This window comes from Ctenopharyngodon idella, chromosome 8 (assembly GCF_019924925.1).
Source record: "Ctenopharyngodon idella isolate HZGC_01 chromosome 8, HZGC01, whole genome shotgun sequence".
Classification (NCBI taxonomy): domain Eukaryota; kingdom Metazoa; phylum Chordata; class Actinopteri; order Cypriniformes; family Xenocyprididae; genus Ctenopharyngodon; species Ctenopharyngodon idella.
In genome coordinates, this window is record NC_067227.1 from 10,057,954 (window position 1) to 10,081,759 (window position 23,806).

General features: G+C 39.5%; 1 protein-coding gene and 1 long non-coding RNA gene across 2 annotated transcripts in view; one reads left to right on the forward strand and one right to left on the reverse strand.

Annotated features, from left to right (window-relative positions):
* Positions 1-638: 638 nt before the first annotated feature.
* The window catches only part of brpf1 (bromodomain and PHD finger containing, 1), a 34,444-nt gene continuing 11,276 nt past the window's right edge, over positions 639-23,806 (reverse strand). The window contains exons 4-16 of the mRNA XM_051902459.1: positions 21,489-21,776; positions 20,859-21,373; positions 20,471-20,639; positions 17,982-18,113; positions 17,457-17,585; positions 16,899-17,274; positions 14,788-15,090; positions 13,721-13,993; positions 10,494-10,641; positions 10,241-10,374; positions 10,054-10,169; positions 7,701-7,855; positions 639-1,835 (exon numbers count right to left, since the gene is read on the reverse strand). Of these exons, the coding sequence (XP_051758419.1) occupies positions 1,652-1,835; positions 7,701-7,855; positions 10,054-10,169; positions 10,241-10,374; positions 10,494-10,641; positions 13,721-13,993; positions 14,788-15,090; positions 16,899-17,274; positions 17,457-17,585; positions 17,982-18,113; positions 20,471-20,639; positions 20,859-21,373; positions 21,489-21,776 (2,922 nt within the window). The 3' untranslated portion in view covers positions 639-1,651. The remainder of the gene's footprint in view (positions 1,836-7,700; positions 7,856-10,053; positions 10,170-10,240; positions 10,375-10,493; positions 10,642-13,720; positions 13,994-14,787; positions 15,091-16,898; positions 17,275-17,456; positions 17,586-17,981; positions 18,114-20,470; positions 20,640-20,858; positions 21,374-21,488; positions 21,777-23,806) is intronic.
* On the forward strand, positions 10,538-11,768 carry LOC127517193 (uncharacterized). Its single transcript, XR_007931205.1, has 2 exons — positions 10,538-10,719; positions 10,919-11,768. It is a non-coding gene; the product is annotated as an uncharacterized LOC127517193 (long non-coding RNA).

Sequence of the window (23,806 nt, forward strand, 5' to 3'; positions counted from 1 at the left end):
GAAGAAGTTCAATCTGCCACAGATGACACAGTTTTACTCAGCTCGGTTCTGTGCACTTCTATAGCTGTCTGGTTTGGGTCAGCCAGCAAATCAGACATAAGAAGACTGCAACAGACTGTTAGGACAGATAACATCATCACAGACCACAGTCTGTTTGCACTTCTGCCCTGAGGCAGACGCTACAGATCTCTGTGCACTAGAACATCTAGGTGTAAAAGCAGTTTTTCCCCCCAGGCTATCTCCACCTTAAATAGCAATCCAATTAATACCTGTTTTTATGATTCAGTACTCTTATGGCGTTTATGCCACCTGAGATTTAGGCAATCGATAGATACATATTTTTATTTATACAGTTGTATACAGTACATAACGTACACATTTTCTGATCTAGATGTACTGTATATTACTTTGTTTTTAATTTATTCTATTTTAATTTTCCTTAATCTTACTTATTTAAATGTTCTTTCTATTCTCTTGTGTTATATATACACATTTATGTACCCAGAGCTCCTGGAAACCACAACAAAGTCCTTCACACTTGAGTAATCTGTTACGTAACAAATCATCATCACAGATTTGAGCGCTCTCATTTCTACATATTCTCATCAATTCTTCTTCTTCAAAAAAAGAAACCGATGTACAAAACTCAAACCTTTTTTATTAAAGTCTATCGCATGTATTATTTATATATATATATATATAAAAGATCTACAGTGACAGAACTGGCACATGATCAGACAACAGTTAGTCATGGATTCTTTCATTCATTCTCAATGAAAATACAGAGCACAAGAGATTTACAAAACAAACACCGACAGATTCACCATTTCACGAGCTGAGGGTGTGCGGGGACTTCATGGGATGATCAGGGGCATTTGGAAGAACAAATAAATACATTACCACATTTGACTTTTCTGCATCCTCTCCATAAATGTGTAGCATGCTCTTCATGTCAGCCTCATTTACTAACATTTACATGGATTCTCGACAGCAGATCACAGTTCAGGTGTGCTAAATTCACTGAAAAAAAAATGATGTTCTTCCTCAGTATTTCTGTCTGGTTTTCCATCTAAACGTTCTTAAATCAAGACACATTTACTGGAGAAGTAAAATGAGTCTTGTTTTTTTGAAAAATGTGTCAAAATGAATACATAAAACAAGAACAAATATCATTAAAAAAAAATTCTTGTTTTCCCTTTGAATTAAGTTTATTTTTCTGAGCCTACCAGCAGATATTTGTTCTTATTTTAACCATAAACTTCATTTTGACAATTTTAGTCTTAATATCTTCAGTCATTTCTCTTCTCCAGTAAATGTATCTTGATTTAAGAATCTTTAGATATTTGTGCTGGAAAACAAGACAGAAACACTGAGCAAGAACATCTTTTTTTGCAGTGCTTGGGGTTTGCGGTTTCATTCGCATTTTTAGAATCGCAGTTTTTTTCTGCCATACACAGTCTGAGAAAGTGTTTTGATCAAATCTTGAATACTGGCTGTAGTGTGAGGTAAACGGACTGTGTGTCCATGACTGCACCTGGGAGAAGTCACACACAGCCACATCTAACATTAAAACACTCGTCCTGATGACACGTGAAGCACTTTAGCACCAGAGTAGAGATTAGAGTGTGTTTCAGTCGTGACCCGTGTGCGTTCAGTCGCTGTCGCTGGTGTCGCTGCTGGGGTCGCCCTGGACTTTGTTGCGGTGCTGCATGGCGCGATGATACGCCACCTGAACCGACTTCCTGATGTTTGACTTTCTGCCTTCCAGCATCTTCTCTTTGTCCAGATCCTGATTGACGCCCAGAGGAACCAGTTTGGAGCGCGGCAGCCATTGCCTACACACACACACACACACACACACACACACACACACTCATTTAGTGTCTTGTAACACGTTCTCTTTTCTCAGCATTTTCATGTTCATTTCCTCTGGCCTATTTCTCTCTGTGTGCCTGCAGCGGATGTTCAGAGATGCTGACGGGGTTCATGTCTCTCATGAGAAGGTCAAAGCAGATCAACATCAACTCTCATTACAGAGCCTATTTAAATGACAAAGCCCATTAAGAGTTTTTGCACTGTGAGATTGTTGTTTTTTTTTTAAATGAAAATTAAACTCATTAACCCCTGCCTACATCAACAATGATGATTTAAGGAAATGCCTGAGCTACAGTAATGATTGTGTGACCATTAATTACAAAAGAAACCATTACAGTAATGAGAATGAGACAGCACAGGGTCAGTTCGTGTCAACTCAACCAGAGGTCCCCGGCTCCAATTTCTAATTTTGATCATTTTTTTCTGGTGAAAGAAATACATAAATAGTGATGAAAGCCAAAATATTAAATGTCACAGATGTATATTTACTAAGTAATCCACTATTTTGCATAGTAGGGTCAAAATGACATTTTTCACCTGAGATTTGGAGCATGAAAATGACTTTAGAATTTGAATGAATTTGGCAGCATCATTATTTTATTTTTACACAGAGATTGGTAGATCTATTAGTAAAATCTGTTGACTTTCCCAATCTTTGTTTCATTATATGCCAACAGTGACAGTTCAAAAATGGGGAAAAAGCACTTCTTGTGTTTTTTGCCCGAAGTTTGCATGCCTGTAACTCTAGAAGTGTTAAAGATATTTTAATATCATCTTAGATTCTGCTTCTTAAACTTTTCTGGACATACCAATTAACAGAATGTTTCATGCATCTTATGGCAGTGTGGCTGCTCTCCTCAGCTCTATTAACTCTTGGTAGCTCCAGAACTAGTTAAAATGAACAAATTTCCTTTTTCCAAATGTCCCTGAAACTGATTAAAATATAGAATTTTATGAATAAACTATTGAGAGCAACTTAATGTGCCTCAACTTTAACTTTTCAGTGTACAGGTGCTGGTCATATAATTAGAATATCATCAAAAAGTTGATTTATTTCACTAATTCCATTCAAAAAGTGAAACTTGTATATTATATTCATTCATTACACACAGACTGATATATTTCAAATGTTTATTTCTTTTAATTTTGATGATTATAACTGACAACTAAGAAAAATCCCAAATTCAGCATCTCAGAAAATTAGAATATTACTTAAGACCAATACAAAGAAAGGATTTTTAGAAATCTTGGCCAACTGAAAAGTATGAACATGAAAAGTATGAGCATGTACAGCACTCAATACTTAGTTGGGGCTCCTTTTGCCTGAATTACTGCAGCAATGCGGCGTGGCATAGAGTCGATCAGTCTGTGGCACTGCTCAGGTGTTATAAGAGCCCAGGTTGCTCTGATAGTGGCCTTCAGCTCTTCTGCATTGTTGGGTCTGGCATATCGCATCTTCCTCTTCACAATACCTCATAGATTTTCTATGGGGTTAAGGTCAGGCGAGTTTGCTGGCCAATTAAGAACAGGGATACCATGGTCCTTAAACCAGGTACTGGTAGCTTTGGCACTGTGTGCAGGTGCCAAGTCCTGTTGGAAAATGAAATCTGCATCTCCATAAAGTTGGTCAGCAGCAGGAAGCATGAAGTGCTCTAAAACTTCCTGGTATACGGCTGCGTTAACCTTGGACCTCAGAAAACACAGTGGACCAACACCAGCAGATGACATGGCACCCCAAACCATCACTGACTGTGGAAACTTTACACTGGACCTCAAGCAACGTGGATTGTGTGCCTCTCCTCTCTTCCTCCAGACTCTGGGACCCTGATTTCCAAAGGAAATGCAAAATTTACTTTCATCAGAGAACATAACTTTGGACCACTCAGCAGCAGTCCAGTCCTTTTTGTCTTTAGCCCAGGCGAGACGCTTCTGACGCTGTCTGTTGTTCAAGAGTGGCTTGACACAAGGAATGCGACAGCTGAAACCCATGTCTTGCATACGTCTGTGCGTAGTGGTTCTTGAAGCACTGACTCCAGCTGCAGTCCACTCTTTGTGAATCTCCCCCACATTTTTGAATGGGTTTTGTTTCACAATCCTCTCCAGGGTGCGGTTATCCCTATTGCTTGTACACTTTTTTCTACCACATCTTTTCCTTCCCTTCGCCTCTCTATTAATGTGCTTGGACACAGAGCTCTGTGAACAGCCAGCCTCTTTTGCAATGACCTTTTGTGTCTTGCCCTCCTTGTGCAAGGTGTCAATGGTCGTCTTTTGGACAACTGTCAAGTCAGCAGTCTTCCCCATGATTGTGTAGCCTACAGAACTAGACTGAGAGACCATTTAAAGGCCTTTGCAGTGTGTTGAGTTAATTAGCTGATTAGAGTGTGGCACCAGGTGTCTTCAATATTGAACCTTTTCACAATATTCTAATTTTCTGAGATACTGAATTTGGGATTTTCCTTAGTTGTCAGTTATAATCATCAAAATTAAAAGAAATAAACATTTGAAATATATCAGTCTGTGTGTAATGAATGAATATAATATACAAGTTTCACTTTTTGAATGGAATTAGTGAAATAAATCAACTTTTTGATGATATTCTAATTATATGACCAGCACCTGTATTTTTGGCGCTGAAATATTGTTAAAACTGCAGATGTTTTGATAGAGGGAAACAAGCTACATTTCTAATTTCAACATTATTTGTTCTTCAGACATTCTTATTTAAACACAATAACTATCACTAAGTTTGGTTTTTGGCCATTGAAAATGGGTAAAATTCAACAATTTACTCATGGAGCCTCATTAACATCTCCATATCTCTGGGATTGAACCATCGAGGGCCTTTAAAATGAAGATACCAAAAGAAAACTTTGTTAAGAACCAGAATCTAAAAGGATATTAAAATATCTTTAACACTTCTAGAGTTACAGACATGCAAACTTGAGGCAAAAAACACAAGAAGTGCTTTTTCCCATTTTTGAACTGTCACTGTTGGCATATAATGAAACAAAGATTGGGAAAGTCAACAGATTTCACTAATAGATCTACCAATCTCTGTGTAAAAATAAAATAATGATGCTGCCTTCTTTCTAAAGTCATTTTTACACCCCTGTAATTTGGCTCCAAATCTCAGGTGAAAATTGTCATTTTGACCCTCCTACACTCAAAAAAAAAAAAAGATTTTTGATGCTGTTCACTTTATTTAAACAATTTGTTTTGATTCAACACCGTTGTATCAGATTTCTGGTTTAAATGTGATTGATTCATGTTAATTTGACTTGAAACGGTTACGCTTTGAATTAACTTGATGTTTTCATATTGAAATAACATGTTTCAATCAAGTAACCCAACCAGGAGTTAATCAAACAGGACTTTTACTTCCCATCATGCTTTGCAAAGGGGCTGAACTGAGAGAGAAAATGTTGAAATAAAGTGTTATTTTAAGCATTTTTTAGCAAGATAAGAAATATTTTTAATGTTTACTGTTCTATTATGTTGATTTTTAAAAGTTTCTGTTATGTTAATGGTTTTGGGGTTACCATTGTGGTGAAGTGTTGAACTTGTGCTTGGGTTGAGGACCTGCTAACAACAATTAAAGTTATTTTAATAATAAAAACAACTACCTTGGGTATGCCATGGATGTAACAAAACCATCTTGGCTAACGCCTAACAATAAAAGTCTTTACAGAGTAAAGATTTTGTTTAAGTATTATTCTTAGATAATGTAAAAGCTGCAAAAAATTGTTCTTGAATGCATTCACTAAATAACCTAATCAATTAAACTGGATTACTTTAATTTTTGTTAGATATTAATTTTAGGATAATTGAACGTTATAGTTTTGGACAAATTAAGAATGTTAACCTGATTCAACTAAATGGGATTGAATTAACCTTATATAATAAACGTAAGTTTACTGAAATAAATAATGTTAATTAAATGCAACATAACTCAGTTAAGTGGAACCTGATGACATAAAGTTAAGTAAATCCAATGTATCATTTTTTTGAGTGAATGCAAAATAGTGGATTACTCAGTAAATATACATCTGTGACATTTAATATTTTGGCTTTCATCACTATTTATGTTAGTTTTTCTTTAGAAAAAATATTTACAAAATCAAACATTTTAGTTGGGGGAAGTTTCTGAAATTTGGTTGATTCTACACGGAATAACCCTAATTACAGCAAAATGCACTTAGTTGTAAAATATATAAAATGATGTAATGTTTTCAAATTATTGCATTAAACATTTACAATGAACAAAAAAAAAAAAAAAATGTGTTATACTATTTATTAATCTTTGTTAACATTATTTAATAAAAATACAGCTGTTGATTGTTAGTTCATGTCAGCTCAGGTCCATTAAACAATATTAATATCAACTTTTGATTTTAATAATGTATTAGTAAATCTTTAAATGAATATTACCTAAATTTAATAAATGCTTTAGAAGTACTGTTCATTGTTAGTTGATGTTAACTAATGTTAATAAATGGAACCTTACTGTAAAGTGTTACCGAACAAACAAACTGATGTAACGGATTCAAATCAAAGACAGAAAACATCTGTCACAACCTACGTGTCTAACCATGGAAAATTACCAACAGAGGTTTCTACACAACTCTACACTGCGCCGCATGTGGAACATTTCTCTCATCACACCACCAACATGACAACATGGACCAAAATCACTGTGATTTCTTATTTTTTAACCAAGTGCAGTTTCCACTGTCACAGGAACAAAATATATTTGAATAAAAACACTGCAAAATACAGTCACCTCAAGTGAACCCCTGGTGTTAAGACTTGTATATCTTAATATAACATAAATGATGTCTCTTACTTAAATATGTAGTAGAAAACCCATGAAAGATTTACGTTATTTAAAAAAAAATCATAACATATTTGGACAATGGGCAGCACCATTTAGTTTGCGTTCTATGTCGATGACGTCAAATGGTTGCACTCGGTGAGCTACTGACACTGTCCTATTGCTATTTTTACCGCAACACAACTCTGAATATAATATACGATTCCACATTGTGCAGCTTTTGGTTGTAATTTTCAGTCGATGAGCCACAAGAGAAGTGATGTAAGTTTTTACTGCTTTACTAGCGATAAGAGGAGAAAAGAATGGGAAGTGTGAAGAATGTGGAGGAATAAAACTTCCTAAATATCCACGTCTTTGTTCTCTTCACAAGCCCTGATGACTCAGGCTGTTTATCTGTATGTTTTGGTGCAACAGTAATCTAGTAAGGCATACAGATCTTAATATCCGCGGGGTTCCTTTTAAAACAACCCAAAGCAGCACAATGTGGCATCGTATATTATATTTCGAGATGTGTTGCGTTAAAAATAGCCATAGGACAGTGTCAGTAGAGCAGTGAGTGCAACCTTTTGACGTCATCGACATAGAACGCAAACAAAATGGCGCCGCCCATTGTCCAAATATGTGATGGATTTTTTAAATAACGTAAATCTTTCATGGGTTTTCTACTACATATTTCAGTAAGAGACATCATTTATGTTATATTAAGCCATACAAGTCTGAACACCAGGGGTTCCCTTTAAGGAACTGAAGCAAAATATAATAATAATAATAATGTTAGCAAATATTTACAATGTATTTTATATAGACTACCATTCAAAAGTTTGGGGTAAGCAAGACTTTTCAATGTTTAATGAGTCTCTTCTGCTCTCCAAGACTGCATACTCTTAAACGTATGAACATGTCTGATAGACTCCTATCTCTAAGCAAAGATATTTGTGTTCTCTGTCCTATCAAAGCACAGAGGCATGAGGAAGAGCAGCAGCATGTGACTAACCAGGTCCTCTTGTTGTCGAAGAAAAGCACGAGGAAGAGATGTTCCCGAGCCTCCTGCGTCATCTGCTCTCCCAGCTTCAGCACCTCCAGAGGCGGGACTGGGATTGGGACGCCCCGGTGGAACACACCCTCTCGAGGCATCTTGGGATCAATGATCTGAGGGAAGGATATGACACGTCTCATAATGAGAAAAGTGGAGTGAAGCCGCCCTCTGCTGGACACACACAGCAACTGCACCTTCTGCTGAACTCTTGGCCTTTATTAACTGTTAAGTTGTGAATTTAACTTGTGCATGGCATAAAACATTTGTGAATAAAGCTGCATTTCCCTTCCATGTGTTCAAGAGAACAAAATCATCACTTCCTGAGAAACTGGTGCAAAATATCAGTAATAAAAATGTAAGTTGCTGCAATTTTTCCTCCATCATAAATGAGTTTGTCTCAGAGCGTCAGACGAAACACAATAAACACTGTCGTGTTCTCTTGCGTTCGGATGCTGGTGTTTGGGAACACAATCGTATGAGACGCTTCTGGAGGGAATTAAACCAAATCATTCTGATGACAGACTTTGACTCAGGCGTTTCAGAACCACCAAACCAACATATGAGATGCTGCGATGCCATTGGTCCACTGGTTAGTCCAGTTATCCCGTCACAGCCTCTGCTGAGGGAAAGTCACGTGGGTTTGTTGCTCATCGAGGGCACTCATCTTTCAACTGATATCATTCAAACTATAAATACAGCTCTTTTGCTCTTTAATGTAACTTTTTACTTTAATCCTGTTGCTCCATAACTTTAAACTCAGATTTAAATCTCAATTAGGGATTAACTTTGAATTCTCAGGTGAGGAGGATTAAATGCATTTACAATTAAAATATGTGGCTGATTGAACAAAGACAGAAACAGTGGGTGTTGTCAGGACAAATAAAAATTAAAAGGAAAGCGCATTGTGCCGGCAGCTGTCGAGCAGAGACAGTCACTCCACCAATCATGCCAGTTGTTTTTTCTTATCTCGGTTGTTTTTTCATAACTTAAGCTGAAATATTACTCTATTAACTGATACTATAAATAAGGTTCCAGGCTTATGAAATCCCTATGTGCTGCTGCAATGTGTTCTTTGCCTGTTTGCTCAGTCCTTTATTCTAACGGTCTCTCTAAGTAGCAGTTTATAAAGACAGCTGACATTTTACAACTTTATTTCATTTATTGGAAAGAGCTACTAATATCAGAGAGAGAGAGAGAGAGAGAGTTTGTAGTGGTCAATAAAGAAGAAAATGGAATCTTAACATTGTTGCTGTTTAATTACAATGGCGAATCCATCATGGCATAAAAACAAATATTAAAGGTGATGTAAGATTTTTTTTAAATGTAAAAATGCATTCTCTTAACCTAGTTTATTGTTCACTGACTACTATTAGTATGTCATTCATGGGCTTATCTGTCCCAAAATTGTAAACAATGAGCCTCCCAGACACCATCAAAACACTGAGTGTGTTATAGTATTGTATAGTCCTCTAAAATCTGTCAATCACTATTAGCTCAGCCTATAGCGAGAGATTGGGGCGTGGCTACTGTAACAGGCTGCAAGATTGGGGTGTGGCTACTGTAACAGGCTGCAAGATTGGGGTGTGGCTACTATAGCAGGTTGAGAGATTTGGGCGTGGCTACTGTGGCAGGCTGAGAGATTTGGGTGTGGCTACTGTGGCAGGTTGAGAGATTTGGGCGTGGATACTGTGGCAGGCTGAGAGATTTGGGCGTGGATACTGTGGCAGGCAGAGAGATTTGGGGTGTGGCTACTGTGGTAGGCTGCAAGATTGGGGCGTGGCTACTGTAGCAGGTTGAGAGATTTGGGCATGGCTACTGTAGTAGGCTGCAAGATTGGGGCGTGGCTACTGTAGCAGGTTGAGAGATTTGAGACAGGGCTACTGTGGTAGGCTGAGAGATTTGGGCGTGGCTACTGTGGCAGGTTGAGAAATTTGGGCATGGCTACTGTAGCAAGCTGAGAGATTTGGGGTGTGGCTACTGTGGCTGGTTGAGAGTTTGGGGCATGCCTACTGTACCTGTTGAGACATGTCTTCACAAGCACCCATAAGAGCCGTGTTTGTGATGTTTGAGTTGAGGGAGGCGCGACACGCAAAAGGGACTTTTTGCAAAATATGCTGTTTTTGTAACTCTGCTAGTGCCACAGAAACTACATACTTTAATGCTTCAAAATACATGCAAAACAATTTCTTCCTTCTGTCTTATGGTTTTGTGATCAAATATAACCCAAACATGTTTTGGCAGGTTTCATACAGCGCAAATTAAAATGTAGTGAAAGCTGTGCCTTCAAGTCTGCGTTAGGTGTGACACTCACCAGAGCGGGGTATGATGGGTATCCTCTGCACTTGGCCCACACCAGATCGAGAGCATCCAAAGAGCTGTAGTCATCTGAACTCATCCAGCATCCCGATCGGCCCCTGCCTCGAACCACTGCAAACACACACACGGGTCAGGACAAGAACGGTGCACATATCTAATGTGTGTGTGACTGCTGCACTCACAGTGAGACACTCCTCGGGATCCTCCCATGGAGTAGGAGTCGTTCTCCGTGCCGGACGTCTCCTCGCTGCTGTCCTCCTGAAACGCCGAGCGTGAGAACGAGGCCTTCCCACGACCCTGTTTAGAGGGAGTGGTGCTGCCAGGAGAAAAACAACAGCCATGACTGTGAGTGTGTGTGATGTGTAAGTGTGTGAGAGAGGAGTGTGTGTGTGTGTGTGTGTGTGTGTGTGTGTGTGTGTGTGTGTGTGTGTGTACCTGGTCCGGTCGGACGCAGCGCTGCTGCTGCTGCTGCTGGTGGACTCCGAGTCAGAGCTGGAGCGTGGCAGACTGCGTTCGTTCCTGTACACCAGAAAACTCTCTGTCTTCGGCTGACCACTTCCACCGAAACCATTACTGTGAAGATCTGAGAGGAGCGCAGAAGAAGAAACAAACTCCGTTACACTGACATGTTCGCCTGAGCTCATTTCCACAGGGACAAACAGTGAGTATCTTCACATTCTCCATATGTCAGTTTACCATCGAACGTTTGTGGTACTTTATATCCAGTCAAATTTGGTGTTGTCTAGTGTTATATACTTTATGTCAAGCCTAATTATTATTTGGTGACGTGTGTCACTGCCACGGTTAAGTAATGCATATGAATGACAGGGTTAAAAATTTATTGCATCAATGTCATATAGCCGCCATATAGAAAAGAGCTGCATGAAGATCACAATTTCTTGGTATTCCACGGAAAAAAGAAAACGACACCAACGGCTTTGTTTACGGATCCTTGAGTCTTCGTGAGTCGTCCGGTGGTGGGGACTTCCCAGCATTCAAGCCTCTTTACAGAAAACATCTGACTCACAGAGAAGTGTGGGAGTTTCTTCATAGTCAGTGTGTGAATGAGTAGCGATGATAGAAACGTTGACATATCCAGTTAAAACCGCAGGATTCAATGAAGGCTCTCAGCAGCAAAACAAATGATGAATTCTGCTGAAACAAACTGTCATCGGATAATGTGGAGATTTGAGACGCTGCGGCATAACTGAAATACCAGATAATATCATGGATCACAGATTTACTGAGCCCTAAACATTATTCTTATGTTTACACTGAAATGTGGACCAGACTTGAACTCACATCTAACTGATATTTATCCTTCATATGTGAATTTTAGCTGGCAATCTGATCCAGAGATTGTACAGAGATGGACCACTGCTGTTACACTGACTGGGAGAAACTGATGATTTTGTTGAGGAGTGAAAAATGATTTTGTCGATAGTAATAATAATTGGACAATATTTTGCTTTTTGTACAGGTATCTTGGCTGGGTTCAGCCTGTCGTGTCAGCTGACTCCCAAAGCGTTTCATATTCTTCATATTCTGTGTGTTGGTCAGTTGACATCAGTGACAGAAATGAACATTTTCATTAAAGTGCCCCTATTTTGCTTTTTCTGATGTAGTGTGTATTAAAGCTGTTTGTGAATGTAAACATTTTAAAGATAAAAGTGCATGACAAATAAAGTTATTGTCTCCTAAAAGAAAGAATCGTTTCTCACCAATTCCAGTCTTACTTCCTGTTACATACCTACGGAGGTTTGTAGCTAATTTGCATTATGCATTTGCATCTGTTCATCAAAATTTAGACTAAACTGTTAAATTCATATAGATTAGTTTTACAATCTCTTCATGAACTTTTTGAATCTTCAAAGTTTCAGTTGCGTAACTGTCAATGGAGGGACAGAAATCTTACAGATTTCACCAAAAAGGTCTTAAAGGGTTAGTTCACCCAAAAATGAAAATAATGTCATTAATTACTCACCCTCATGTTGTTCCACACCCGTAAGACCTTCATTCATCTTCAGAACACAAATTAAGATATTGTTGATGAAATCCGATGGCTCAGTGAGGCCTGCATAGCCAACAATAACACTCCCTTTTTCAATGCCCAGAAAGGTACTAAAGACATATTTAAATCAGTTCATGTGACCACAGTGGTTCAACCTTAGTATTATAAAGCGACTAGAATATTTTTTTATGCGTCAAAAAAAACAAAATAACTACTTTTAAACAATATCTAGTGATGGCCGCTTCGGACTGCTTCGGAGCGTTATGAATCTTTTGTGTCGAATCAGTGATTCGGATCGCGTATCAAACGGCTGAAATCACATGATTTTGGCGCTCCGAACCACTGATTCGATTCGTAAAGCTTCGAAGCTTCATGAAGCATTGTTTTGAATCACTAGATATTGTTTAAAAGTCATTATTTTGGGGTTTTTTGGCGCACAAAAAATATTCTCGTCACTTTATAATAGGTAGAACCACTGAACTGATTGAATTGATTTTAAAATGTTTTTAGTACCTTTATGGAATTTGAGAGAGGAAGTACCATTGCTGGCGATGCAGGCCACACTGAGCCATCGGATTTCATCAAAAATATCTTAATTTGTGTTCCGAAGATGAACGAAGGTCTTACGGGTGTGGAACGACATGAGTAATTAATGACAGAATTTAAATTTTTGGGTGAACTAATTCTTTACTGAGTGAGTCATTTAATCATTCAAATGGCTGTTTCGTTCAGGAACAAAGCAAGTGACTGGCTGCATACTTCCCTACTATATAGAAAAACAGTATGTGACAGAAGAAGTATGTCTGAATTCACAGCACTCATAAAAGAGCAGACAAAAATTACCCAGATGACCTACTATATGCACACTTGAAGGCCACAGGTGAGGATTTATGAATGGCAGTGAAGCGATGCAACTGACGCTGGTAGGTCACATGATCATGACAACATGGTGGATGTAGTACGTCCAGATTACCTTCATACTGCACACATTCATACTATATAGGAAGTACTTTCTTAACGACTCTGAAGTAATTACTTATGAATGGATCACTGAATCATTGATTTGTTCAAACAGCTGATTCATTTGAAAATGAAACACAGCTGTGTGTTTCTTACAGATGCACAACAGCGCTGTTGCGGTTTTGTTGGTGAAACAGAATGCAAAAACAGAATATTGTGCCTAAAATGTAACAAAAAATATTACCTTCTTGATTATTGAACTGTTCTATAATATCAGTTTCACACTGTGCTGATATTCAGGAAAAACAGCACACTTACAAACATGATATAGCTTAACCATATCATACAGAAATATAAGAAAAACTCATAAGGGGTATTTTAGAATCAGATATAATCAACAAATCGGAATTGGTCATCAAGACCTGCAGTGTAAATGCGGTCTAAGAAAACTCATTTTATTTTTATTAAAAATAGTTAAATCTAATTGAATATGGACATTGCTATTCATTATTTGTGGTTGCTGTGTATAAGATGTTTAGTAGAGTATGGTTTGGCAACATGCTATCATCAGAATCAATTCTACGCTTCATATGAGGAGCGCTACTGTCAGTCAGGGAACTTTTGTAGACAGTGTGTGCATCAAGGCAGCTCACTATGTGGTGTGTAAAAGAGGTCAGAGCCGCAGACGTACCCAGTATGAGGTGATCGTGTTCGCTGTCGGACTCCGAGCTGGAGCTGGACTGAGGACTGTGGGGTCTCTTGCGTGACGGGGTGAGCGAGGGAAGCTGCGGTGGGCCGATGGCACTGGAGCTCAACACTCCCGGCCCGTGCAGGCTTTCGCGGTTCTTCGGGGGTCGACCGGGGCGCTTGGGAGGTCCGGCGGCTTTAGGGTTCTTCTTGGAGAAGAGGACAGAGGTGCGCCGGCCGACCTCAGGGGCCAGCGCAGAAGACGACGTGCTCAGATCTACGGAGACAAAAGACAAGCCGGGATATTAGTCCATTTAAAAAGAACAAAACCTTTGGAGGGTGACTGATTTCACATGGGAAATAATGTGACAGCACACGGTGTGGTCTGTGTGGGACAGTTACTAGGGGTGTAAGATACTTGAGTAATTTTACTTGATTACTAAAGTATTATTTTGGGTGATTTGTACTTTACTTGAGTGCAATTTAATCTCAATACTTGCACTTTTACTTAATTACATTTCCGAAGAAGAAAAAAACTTGAGAACACTCGTTACATTTTTGCAATGGTGTTTCAAGATTTGACTAATTTTCATATGTTGATGGACTAAAATTCATAAGTTGTTGGTTTATAGCTGATTAAATGTTATAAACCTTGAAAACATTAGCATTTAAATTAGCATTATAAAATGTTAAATTCTTTGTAAATATTTATGTTCTCTCCAGGGAGTGGATAAGGTATAATTATAGTAAAGTAAATGAATATTATATTGAGTAACAATTAGGGTTGTCAATTAATTTTTAATAAAATAATTACATTGATTAATCACATAACAATATATGCAGGGACATATATCATTGTCACAACTGAAGTGTATGTTGTTCCAGCCGCAGCGTCGCAGAAATAGAAACCATTTCTAAAATAGAATCTCCTGACGCTCGTCATGTATCATTAGGACAAAAACTCTGATTACCATGGAAAAGACGCCTTTCATCACACATCACGTCTGGTTAGGACACAGTGTAAGTGCTATCTGAGGTTGGTTCAAAGCTATTTGTGAGGCGTTTTCTGACCTTTCCCACTGATCTCGTGGCTGCTGCTCTCTCCTTCATCGTGTCGGGCTCCTCCCGAGGCGTGATGTGCGAGGACCGAGCCGCGCTCCAGCGACAGACCCGACTCGTGGCCGCCCAGGCCGCAGATGCCCTCGCGCTGGTGTGCCAGCTTACGCTTCAGGACCGTCATCTCTTTCTTCAGGGCTTTGGCTCGCCGCGACTGACCGATGCTGTGCTTCCCTGACATGACCTCATCATAGCGCGCCTGCAGGATCTGCAGCTGCTCCTCCAGAGGCAAACGCCGCCGACTGTCCGGCAGGAAATCTGTGAGAGTGAGAGAGAACGGGAAATAGGGCTGTGACCATAACCGCATTACCGCTTTAATGAGATGCCTACCACGGTGTTGAGGTAATCACCGTCATGACCGCACTTTTTTTGTATTTTATTTATTTATACATTTATTTTTGCTGGTGAAAGTTACAGGAGTGCATATGGTGTGTGATATGAACTATAAACACAATAATCACTGTTTATCATGATTCACTGTCTTCTGTCCAATGTTCAAGTGCTTCTGGAGAAAAAAAACAGCTTCACACAAGAGGGAAGGACAGTCCAAACATATGGGGGATTTATTTTGTGTGTGTGTCTGATTATTATTAATTAACTGCTAGGTTCCAAGACTTGTGATTTCTACAGATAATGTTTAACTAAAATATATTGTTAGACCAACAATATCTTATCAATTAATTAATGAAGTGGTCAAAATCATGTCTGACCCACTGCATGTCTCCTGACATATTGCGCATCTTATTAGCCTATCTCAGTCATGCTGTTCACTTTTCATAATCAACATAAATGAAATGTAAAAACTAATATTAGGCTATAGTCTAATATTTAAACATAAATATGAAACTAAATAGGCTATGTTTTCTTTAACCCTCTGACCAACGAACGCGCTGGCGCGTTCTGATGGATTTTTCCTCATGACAGCTGAAACAACTTAAAATAGGCCTACTCCGTCATTTTAGACATCATTACAAACTACAAATGGTCTACTTTTATTTATGTATGCTCACAATAAAAACAAAACCTTCTGCTTTTGTAAAATAAAAATACAAACAGAATGCGCTTTCATCTGTCTCTGAATCTTTCCGAATAATTATCACACAAACATACGTCTAAAGAAAGCTTGAAATGTCTACTTTTAAATAAAACAACTGACATTTAAAACAAATATTCTCCTGAATTATAATCTGTATGAAACTAAAGAGATGCACAATTTCTCCAGACTCATGTTGCGAATGTTAATGCTGTGAGGGTGTTTCTAATACAACGGCTTAGGGAGCTGACGGCGAATTTGGCATATTTCTCTTCTGAACAACGTAAGCAATCTTTCTATATTTTTCCAATCTTTTGGAAAGTCGTAGAAATGACATATAACAAATAAAACAAGACACTTCATTCTGTGGAATATTTTTTTAGTTCCCTCAAAGTACTATTGTATAGGTGTAATTTGCGGGTGGCACGTGTCCCCACGACCCTACCACTTTTTGCAACATCTCGCGGCACGCACGGATGTACCTAAAAGAAAGAAACATCTCAATTCGATAAGAAATTCATTAGTCTGTGTTTAATAAGAGACGATCTCTCGCTGGAATGAGTTGTTTTTGCTTGTTGCCGCTGTTATCAGTTCTTTTGGCGCTCGTGCACAATGCGCAGTCTTTACACAGACGATTGAGCGCTTTGTTCTGGTAAAAGCACAAAACAAAATGCACACAAACATGTCCTTGCTCCTGATATACAATCACTGATAAACACCTTTGGTTTTAATAAGAAAAAAATGCTTTAATGCTTCATCACCGCGGTAAGAAAAAAAAAACCCATACAGTCACAGCCCTAACAAGACATTCACTTTATGTGTAAAAAGGTCCAAAACATGACCTGAAAATGGTTAGTGAAAGGAGCCGCTTAACCTTTAGAAAACCAGCCAGTACAAAAACAGTCAGTAATAAGATGAGAACAAATAAATACAACAGAATAAAGATGAAAATGAAATAAACAGTGCTGTAAGGTCTAACAGTAGTATTCAGGTAATGAATGAATCAAATGTAGAAGAGAGAAAGTCAACTCACCGTCATCAAGGAGTGACGCTGATCTCTCTCGGTCCCTCTCTTTGTCTCGCTCTCGTTCTCTTTCTCGATCTCTCTCTCGCTCGTGCGGTGAATCCGGGCTCGGTTCCCGAGGAAGATGCATGCCCGTCTCATAATCCAGGCCGATTCTCTCTGCATGTCTGCGCGCTTGCCTCAAAACAGAGCTGCCCGCTTCTCGCAATCGCAGCGCGGCGCGGTAGAAAACAGTGTCTTTGGCGTTGTACTTCAAACAGTTGTTGACAATCAACAGAAAGTCAGCCTCAAAAGCTTCAAAGCTGAGATAGCGATGTGACTCCAAACACTTCCACATGGTCTGGAAATCCATCGGACGCTCGATGTGGTCCAGGTAATCTGGGACCTGGAGAAGACACACACGAACACAGAAGAGGTGTATTCAGAGAACTACGTCATGGATGGCAAGTCAGTGCAAAAACAGCTTCACATTATTTATATTTATTTATTTAGAACAACTACACAAAAAAACAAGACAAAAATATTGTGTGTGTGTGAGGGTGTGTGTTTGTGTGTAGTGAAGTGTACCTCACTTAAAGGTACAGGCTCAGTGAAGAAGTTACTGGTGTCTCGCTCCTGCAGTTGCTCCAGAGTGCTGCGCATCAACACCAGGAATGGAGTCAACTGCATCTCTAACGCCAACTCCTGCACCTTGATCTGAACCAACACAGAGGTGCTCGTTAATCAAAATAACACAGCATGCAAGCACAACTTGAGTCAATACATAGTAGGAATGCATTTCAAGTTTAATTCCCTCACTGGTCAATGGCTAACTTTAAAAGTTACCATGAAATCAAAATAGACAATTCTTATTAAAGTCAGGGTTATCATAGTTAACTCAAACTAAACCATAAAAAACAAAGGTATGTTAACTTAAAGGGTTTGGTGAAACTGGCTATTAGTGGTATCAATATTGATTTCATGACTTTTGCTGAAAACTGAAGTGCCTGAGGTTGATCAGAGCATGTTTCTGAAGTGTCTGGTTTATAGAATTAAACCATATTCTTTCTTTTTTTGATGACACTGTATGAGATGACAGAGCTGAAGTCTTACAGCCTCTCTCTTGATCTTCTCTCTCTTGCGGATGAGCTCCACCAGCAGTCGGGCTCGTTCCAGGTCGTGCCGGAGTCTCTGCCACGCTTTCAGCTGCTCCTTCAACACCGAGTGCTTTTCCTCGCCGTCCCTCTGTGTGAACACACACAAACACGCACTGTCATCCTCGTATTCTCCACAACCAATCAACATGGTCATGTCAAGGGTATCTGTTTTTAAAATTAAATGTAAGGTTTTTTAAGACCTTTTGCACAAATAAAATTCATACCATATCAACGGGGTAAAGCAACGTTTATGGTAACATCCAAACCATAAAATGATGATTTAAACAACTTTACACTTAATAAAAACAGATTTTGACAAAAACAAAAAGTTCTGTATAATGATAAACCTCACATTTCAGCCTTTTGACAGTCAAAATTATAAATGATTATACTTTTATTCATTCAAATATATATAATATACATAATCATTTATAATTTTGACTGTTAAAAGGCTGATATATATATATATATATTTACAATTTGTTTAGACGTTTTCGGAGATGTGAGCTCCAGGCCGTCAGCAGCCGTTCAGTGCTCGTGTACCCGCCGAGAACAGCTTCATCTCAGCCAGTGCTTCAGGCTATATTTAACTCACATCCTGTAGAGCACTGCTTTTGTACGTTTGACTGAATTGTACAATTGTATTTATTTCCTACTGTCATTTATAATGAAATAATAATAAAATATCATATTATAAATATAATATTTAAATATTGTTGTTCAATAAATATTATTTTATATAAACATGTTGTATTTGGTATTGAGAAAGGGTCCATTAGTGCGTAATATGGATTAAGAGAAAGTTACATTAATACGCCATTAGATGGCGGCAAACTTTATGAGTGAATGAGTCAGTCACAAGAGACTTTTAAATTGAAAGGGACTTTTGTAAACAAAGGACATTGTTTTAGCGCTGTATGTTGTGGAAAATTCCCTTAACTGTAAAAAGGACAAATACAAAGATCTCTTTCCTCAGCGGACATTCAAACGGATTTTTATAATGGATATAATATTATGGACATCGACCTGAAGAATGAATGTTATATCAGACACAGGTAATGCTCGCTCAGGCGATCTCTCTCTCTCTCTCTCTAATACTGTACAAAATACAATGAGTTTCAATGGAGGGACTCAACGTTATTAGTTCCTTCGTTATTAGTTCTAAAGTGACGTTTTAGAATTAGTAACGGAGGCTTGGTAAAACTGTCAACTTGAGATTTGAATCCGGGGTGGAAGGAAGTAGTGCTGCACAAAAGAGGGATTTTAAAGACACTACGTTGTTATTTCTTATTTATTTACACACTTCTGCCATCGAACTGTTGTATAAACGCAATATCACACGAGTAGCCATGCGATATGGCTGTATATAAGCACGCTGTGATTACCCAAGGCACTCGGCCTGCTGTCAACGTTAACGTGTTAACGCATGCGATTAATTAAAAAATCCTTAAAGTGGTAAAATAATTTAAAGCAAATAACGCAAATAAATTACTGAAGCACGTGAAATTGTGTCATTAACGTAATTTACATCATGCAGTTAAATGATATTAGAAGTCGGGAGTTTATCACACTGAGCATCTACAATGGTCAAGCACCCAGTAGCCCTGGTAGGCAGAACTTTCCATTCTAACCTTTTAACCAGATTTCGCTTCTCTGTTTGCGATCAGATCATTTTAAGCCGCTAAAATCTGAGAAAGTTTTCAGTCAAATGATCTAGTAAGAAAACCAGGCTGATTTCATCAGAGATCGCAGAGAGAATAGAGACTCATGTTGTGTTTTCAGTGAATTATTAATTCCAGTGTGTGTTTCACTTTAAAACATGAGCTCTGTCATATTCTGTGATTGTGAGTGTGAGCCTTCACGCATCACGCTGTGTGAAATACAGACTGAACGTCAGAACATCCCACCACTGGCCAGATGATTCACAAACTACATTTCTCAGCTGAATAATTTATCACTAGTAAAGTTTTGATGGATGGGGATTGTAATCAAGGTAAAGATGATTGCGGTGACGTACAGGAGTCGTACAGTAAACGCACGTGAATCTGTTATATTGATGCACAAACAAACCATGTATGTGCGCTCTCGATGCACTGATCGCACATTGTATTCATGCAGAGTCACTTTTCAGTACATTTATTGTTTCCACACACATTCAGGATAATGTTTGGATTTGTCATGTGTATATTTCTGTGTGTAGTAATTCTGAATGGATCCGTGTACTGTAGTATATGTAGTCAGGTCAAGACGGTTGGTTTAGGTTTTTTTTGGCATCTATATATTTCACTCTATGACAGCATGTGGCTCTTACGGAACAGCAGAAATATAGTGGTTACCCTGGTAAACCACAAAGCCGCTGTGGTTTTTAATAATGCGACAAGTTTACAGGTATGAAATTTGATACAACATAACTTAAGGCCCCGCGGGGAGCCTGTATGTACTGACCGTGGGGGGGAGTGGCTCGGCATTGCGCTGGGACTGCAGGTGCGTCTGCAGACGTCGCAGGAGAGGAACGCCGTTGCGGCTCTGCCTCTTCAGCGTCCAGTAGCTGTGCAGTCTCTGCATGAACTGACTCTTCCTCTGCACCGTCAGGTTACTGGTGATCTTACTCAACCTAAACCAGAAGACACAACATCAGCTCTTTCACACTAGTGCTTCACTTTGCACATTTCATTTGACCATTACATTTCTTAATAAGCAATTAAGTCTCAGAAAAAATTAACGTCTGAAGTCGATGATTAAACAATTCCAAATTTTGCCGTTATATCGGTCGACCCCTTCCAAGTGATTTATGAATAAATAATTTTTTGATAAAAGAAAATATCTTGCGTACTTGTGTGGTGGAATACACGGCACTGACACCACCGGTGCGGCCGCTCTCCTCTCAGCCAGGATCTTTCTGGCCCTTTTCATCTTCAGCCGTGATTTTGCTTTGGCCCTCTTCGCCCGCTCTGAGCTCCATCCCTTTCCATCCTCCTCGCCGCCTGCAGTATCCTCCTCATCCTCTGCCTCGCCCTCGCTGTGGGAGGAGCCCACACTGGCTCCGCCCACACCTCCCAGTGGTCGGGCGGAGCCAGGCGGTGTGTGAATGTCACAGTAGGCCGTTTTGCGCACGCTAAACGAAGTCCCGTTTGCGCCGGTTTCACGCACGGGCTCCATCTTCATGTAGAGGCCGGCCTGTTGGGCGCAGGTGACGTGGAAGGCAGTGTAGCAGTTGGCTTTGTGGCACTGGATGCAGGCGCCAGAGCCACGCTGTTTGCAGATGTAGCAGGTCAGCTTCCAGCGGGCAGGAGGAATGTGCTCGATGCTGTCGATGGGCTCCAGGAAGACCGTATTTGCAAAACACACCTGTAAGAAAAGCGGGAAATTGTGTGAGGGGAAACAAAACCTGAATGTGTCACAATGCAAAACATTTTCTTGATAAATCGATCTGTTCAATCCCTCGCCACACCGACACGCTCACCTCTGGGATCCAGAGTGCACACACTACATGTGCCCAGCGTGCGTCGTCCGTCTGCTTGAAAGCGCCGCCCTTGTTGGGGCAGAGGGCGCAGTCCACGGCTCTGGAGGGCGACTGCAAGCAGCGGCGACACAACCACTGGCCCTCTGGGATGTAGGGAACGCCGTAGCACTCCTGATGCACTGCCAGGTTACACATGTCACAGAACAGGATGACGTTGCTGTTCTGACACTCGCCGTCATTACAGATACAGCACACGGCATCTTCATCGATCAGAGAGCTGGGGTCGCCCTGCAGGAGACGCACAGGGAGAGCAGCAGCATCAGCATTGGCAATCATGCCTGTGTGTGTGTGTGTGTGTGTGTGTGTGTGAGTGTGTGTGAGAGAGAGAATCAATGAGACACTCCAAATGCCAGCAGTGATGTATTGAAGCTTAGTTCCGCCATGGAATAGAAATATAACAAAGGTATCTAGCAAATCTGACTCAGAATTCTGCAAGTGGTTAAGTCAGGTGTCCACTTTCGACCACTTCTGTCCTGATTTCTTCAAGGGGAGGGTCTATGGGCAGGTAAATCAGAGACGACAGAAAAACATACGGAGAACATCAGCTTTCATTTCTGCTCTGACAGCCGCTAAACCAGCCGAACGCTGCCTGTGAAGTCATTGCCTGATAGGGCAGCAAGGCAAAAAGTCAGCTGTCTAAAACCCAAAATACTTCAGGTTTAACGCGTATGCGAGGGTCCGCGTACAGGGCGCTTGAAGCAAATTTCGTCAACACGTTTTTTTTGCGTGTACTGTAAGCCTACTTTTGTACTTTGCACACGCAGGTCACACATGCGTGTTGAATTTGTTTTGCACTAGTCAGTTGTTCCACAAGGTGGCAGCACTGAACCGAGCCATTATTTCACAGTACAAAATGAAACTAAAGAGATGGATCATCAACAAAATACTGGTGACTGCAACAACAACAGAAGCCCGCATTGACAAGCCCGCATTTATAAGCAGCCTACTTCAGTGTGATATGTTACCATATCATCATGCTTAACACTAAGAATTTTAATAATTGTAATGTGATGATCAGATGCGGATAATTCGATAAATCAGAGAATATCATCGGACGGGTGGCGGGTGGATGCAGACTTTGTCTTTGTTCAATTTGCACAATGAACATGGGTTGGAGCTCTTTATTTTGAACTCTCAAAGTGCACCAAATTAATGAATTTATCATTAAAATGTACAGAATTTTCTATATATATTGTTAATAATTAATTTTTTTGAAGAAGAAGAATAACAACAACAACAACAACAATTGCTGAGTGATTTAAAAAGTCTGCAGTGAGCCTCACATACTGACTTTTTGCATTGAAAACTGAACTTTATTAAAACTATTTGCACTGATTTGTGTTGGTTAAGTTGTTCATTTGTGCTTTTTTATTCCTTTGTGCAGTGGCTCAAGAGATGAGTCTTTGAGTCTGTAAAAAAATAATAACTTAAAATATAAAACCAAAGATTTTTTGAGGTAATGTAATCTTGTTAAAACAGATTTTATAAGATTGGTATCGAAAAAGGTATCGTTCAGGAATCGGTATCGAAAATTTTTGAACGATACCCAGCCCTAGTTATAAGTGGAAATGCCAAGTGATAGCTACATTTTAGTTTTAGTTAGCATCTGTGCGCCTGTGGGGTTTTAGGTGTCGTGATTGCATGATTAATATCTCGTGATTGGCTTATTGGATTATGCCGATGTTGGACTCATTTTAATCGTGAGAATCTGCTGTAAATAATGATGTCCACAATTTTCCACAATCAGAGCATGTCTTGATGTTACGAGCGAAATTGTGACATAAATGCTGCATCGGTTTATTATTTATATATGGGTCTCGCAGGGCTTCATGTACAAAAACTTGCTCAAGTGTAGTCATAGCCCAAAACAATTATACTTGTTGTATTCTACTCTGTGAGACCTTTCAATTGACATATAACACATGATTATCTTTTTTTAAAATTATTATTCAGCAAATAACTCAGCAGTACTCAGGAGTTAATCAAACTGGCTACATTCATTGTAAATGTTCTGATGACGGAAGTGATATCTCGCGCGTATACTTCAATGAATGCGAGACATCACTTCCGTTGTCAGAGTGCGTTCAGACCTCACTAGCCGGATGTGCAAGGCAGTTGGACATAGTGGTGTTTTAGAGGTAAAAAATTATATAAATACTGTTCGTTTTCTCGCACAAACCGATCATTTAGTGTCTTAGAACATCAATGTGTCGTCACGAGCCGCAGGGTTTAATTTGGATTTGTCTGTGCATGTTTTT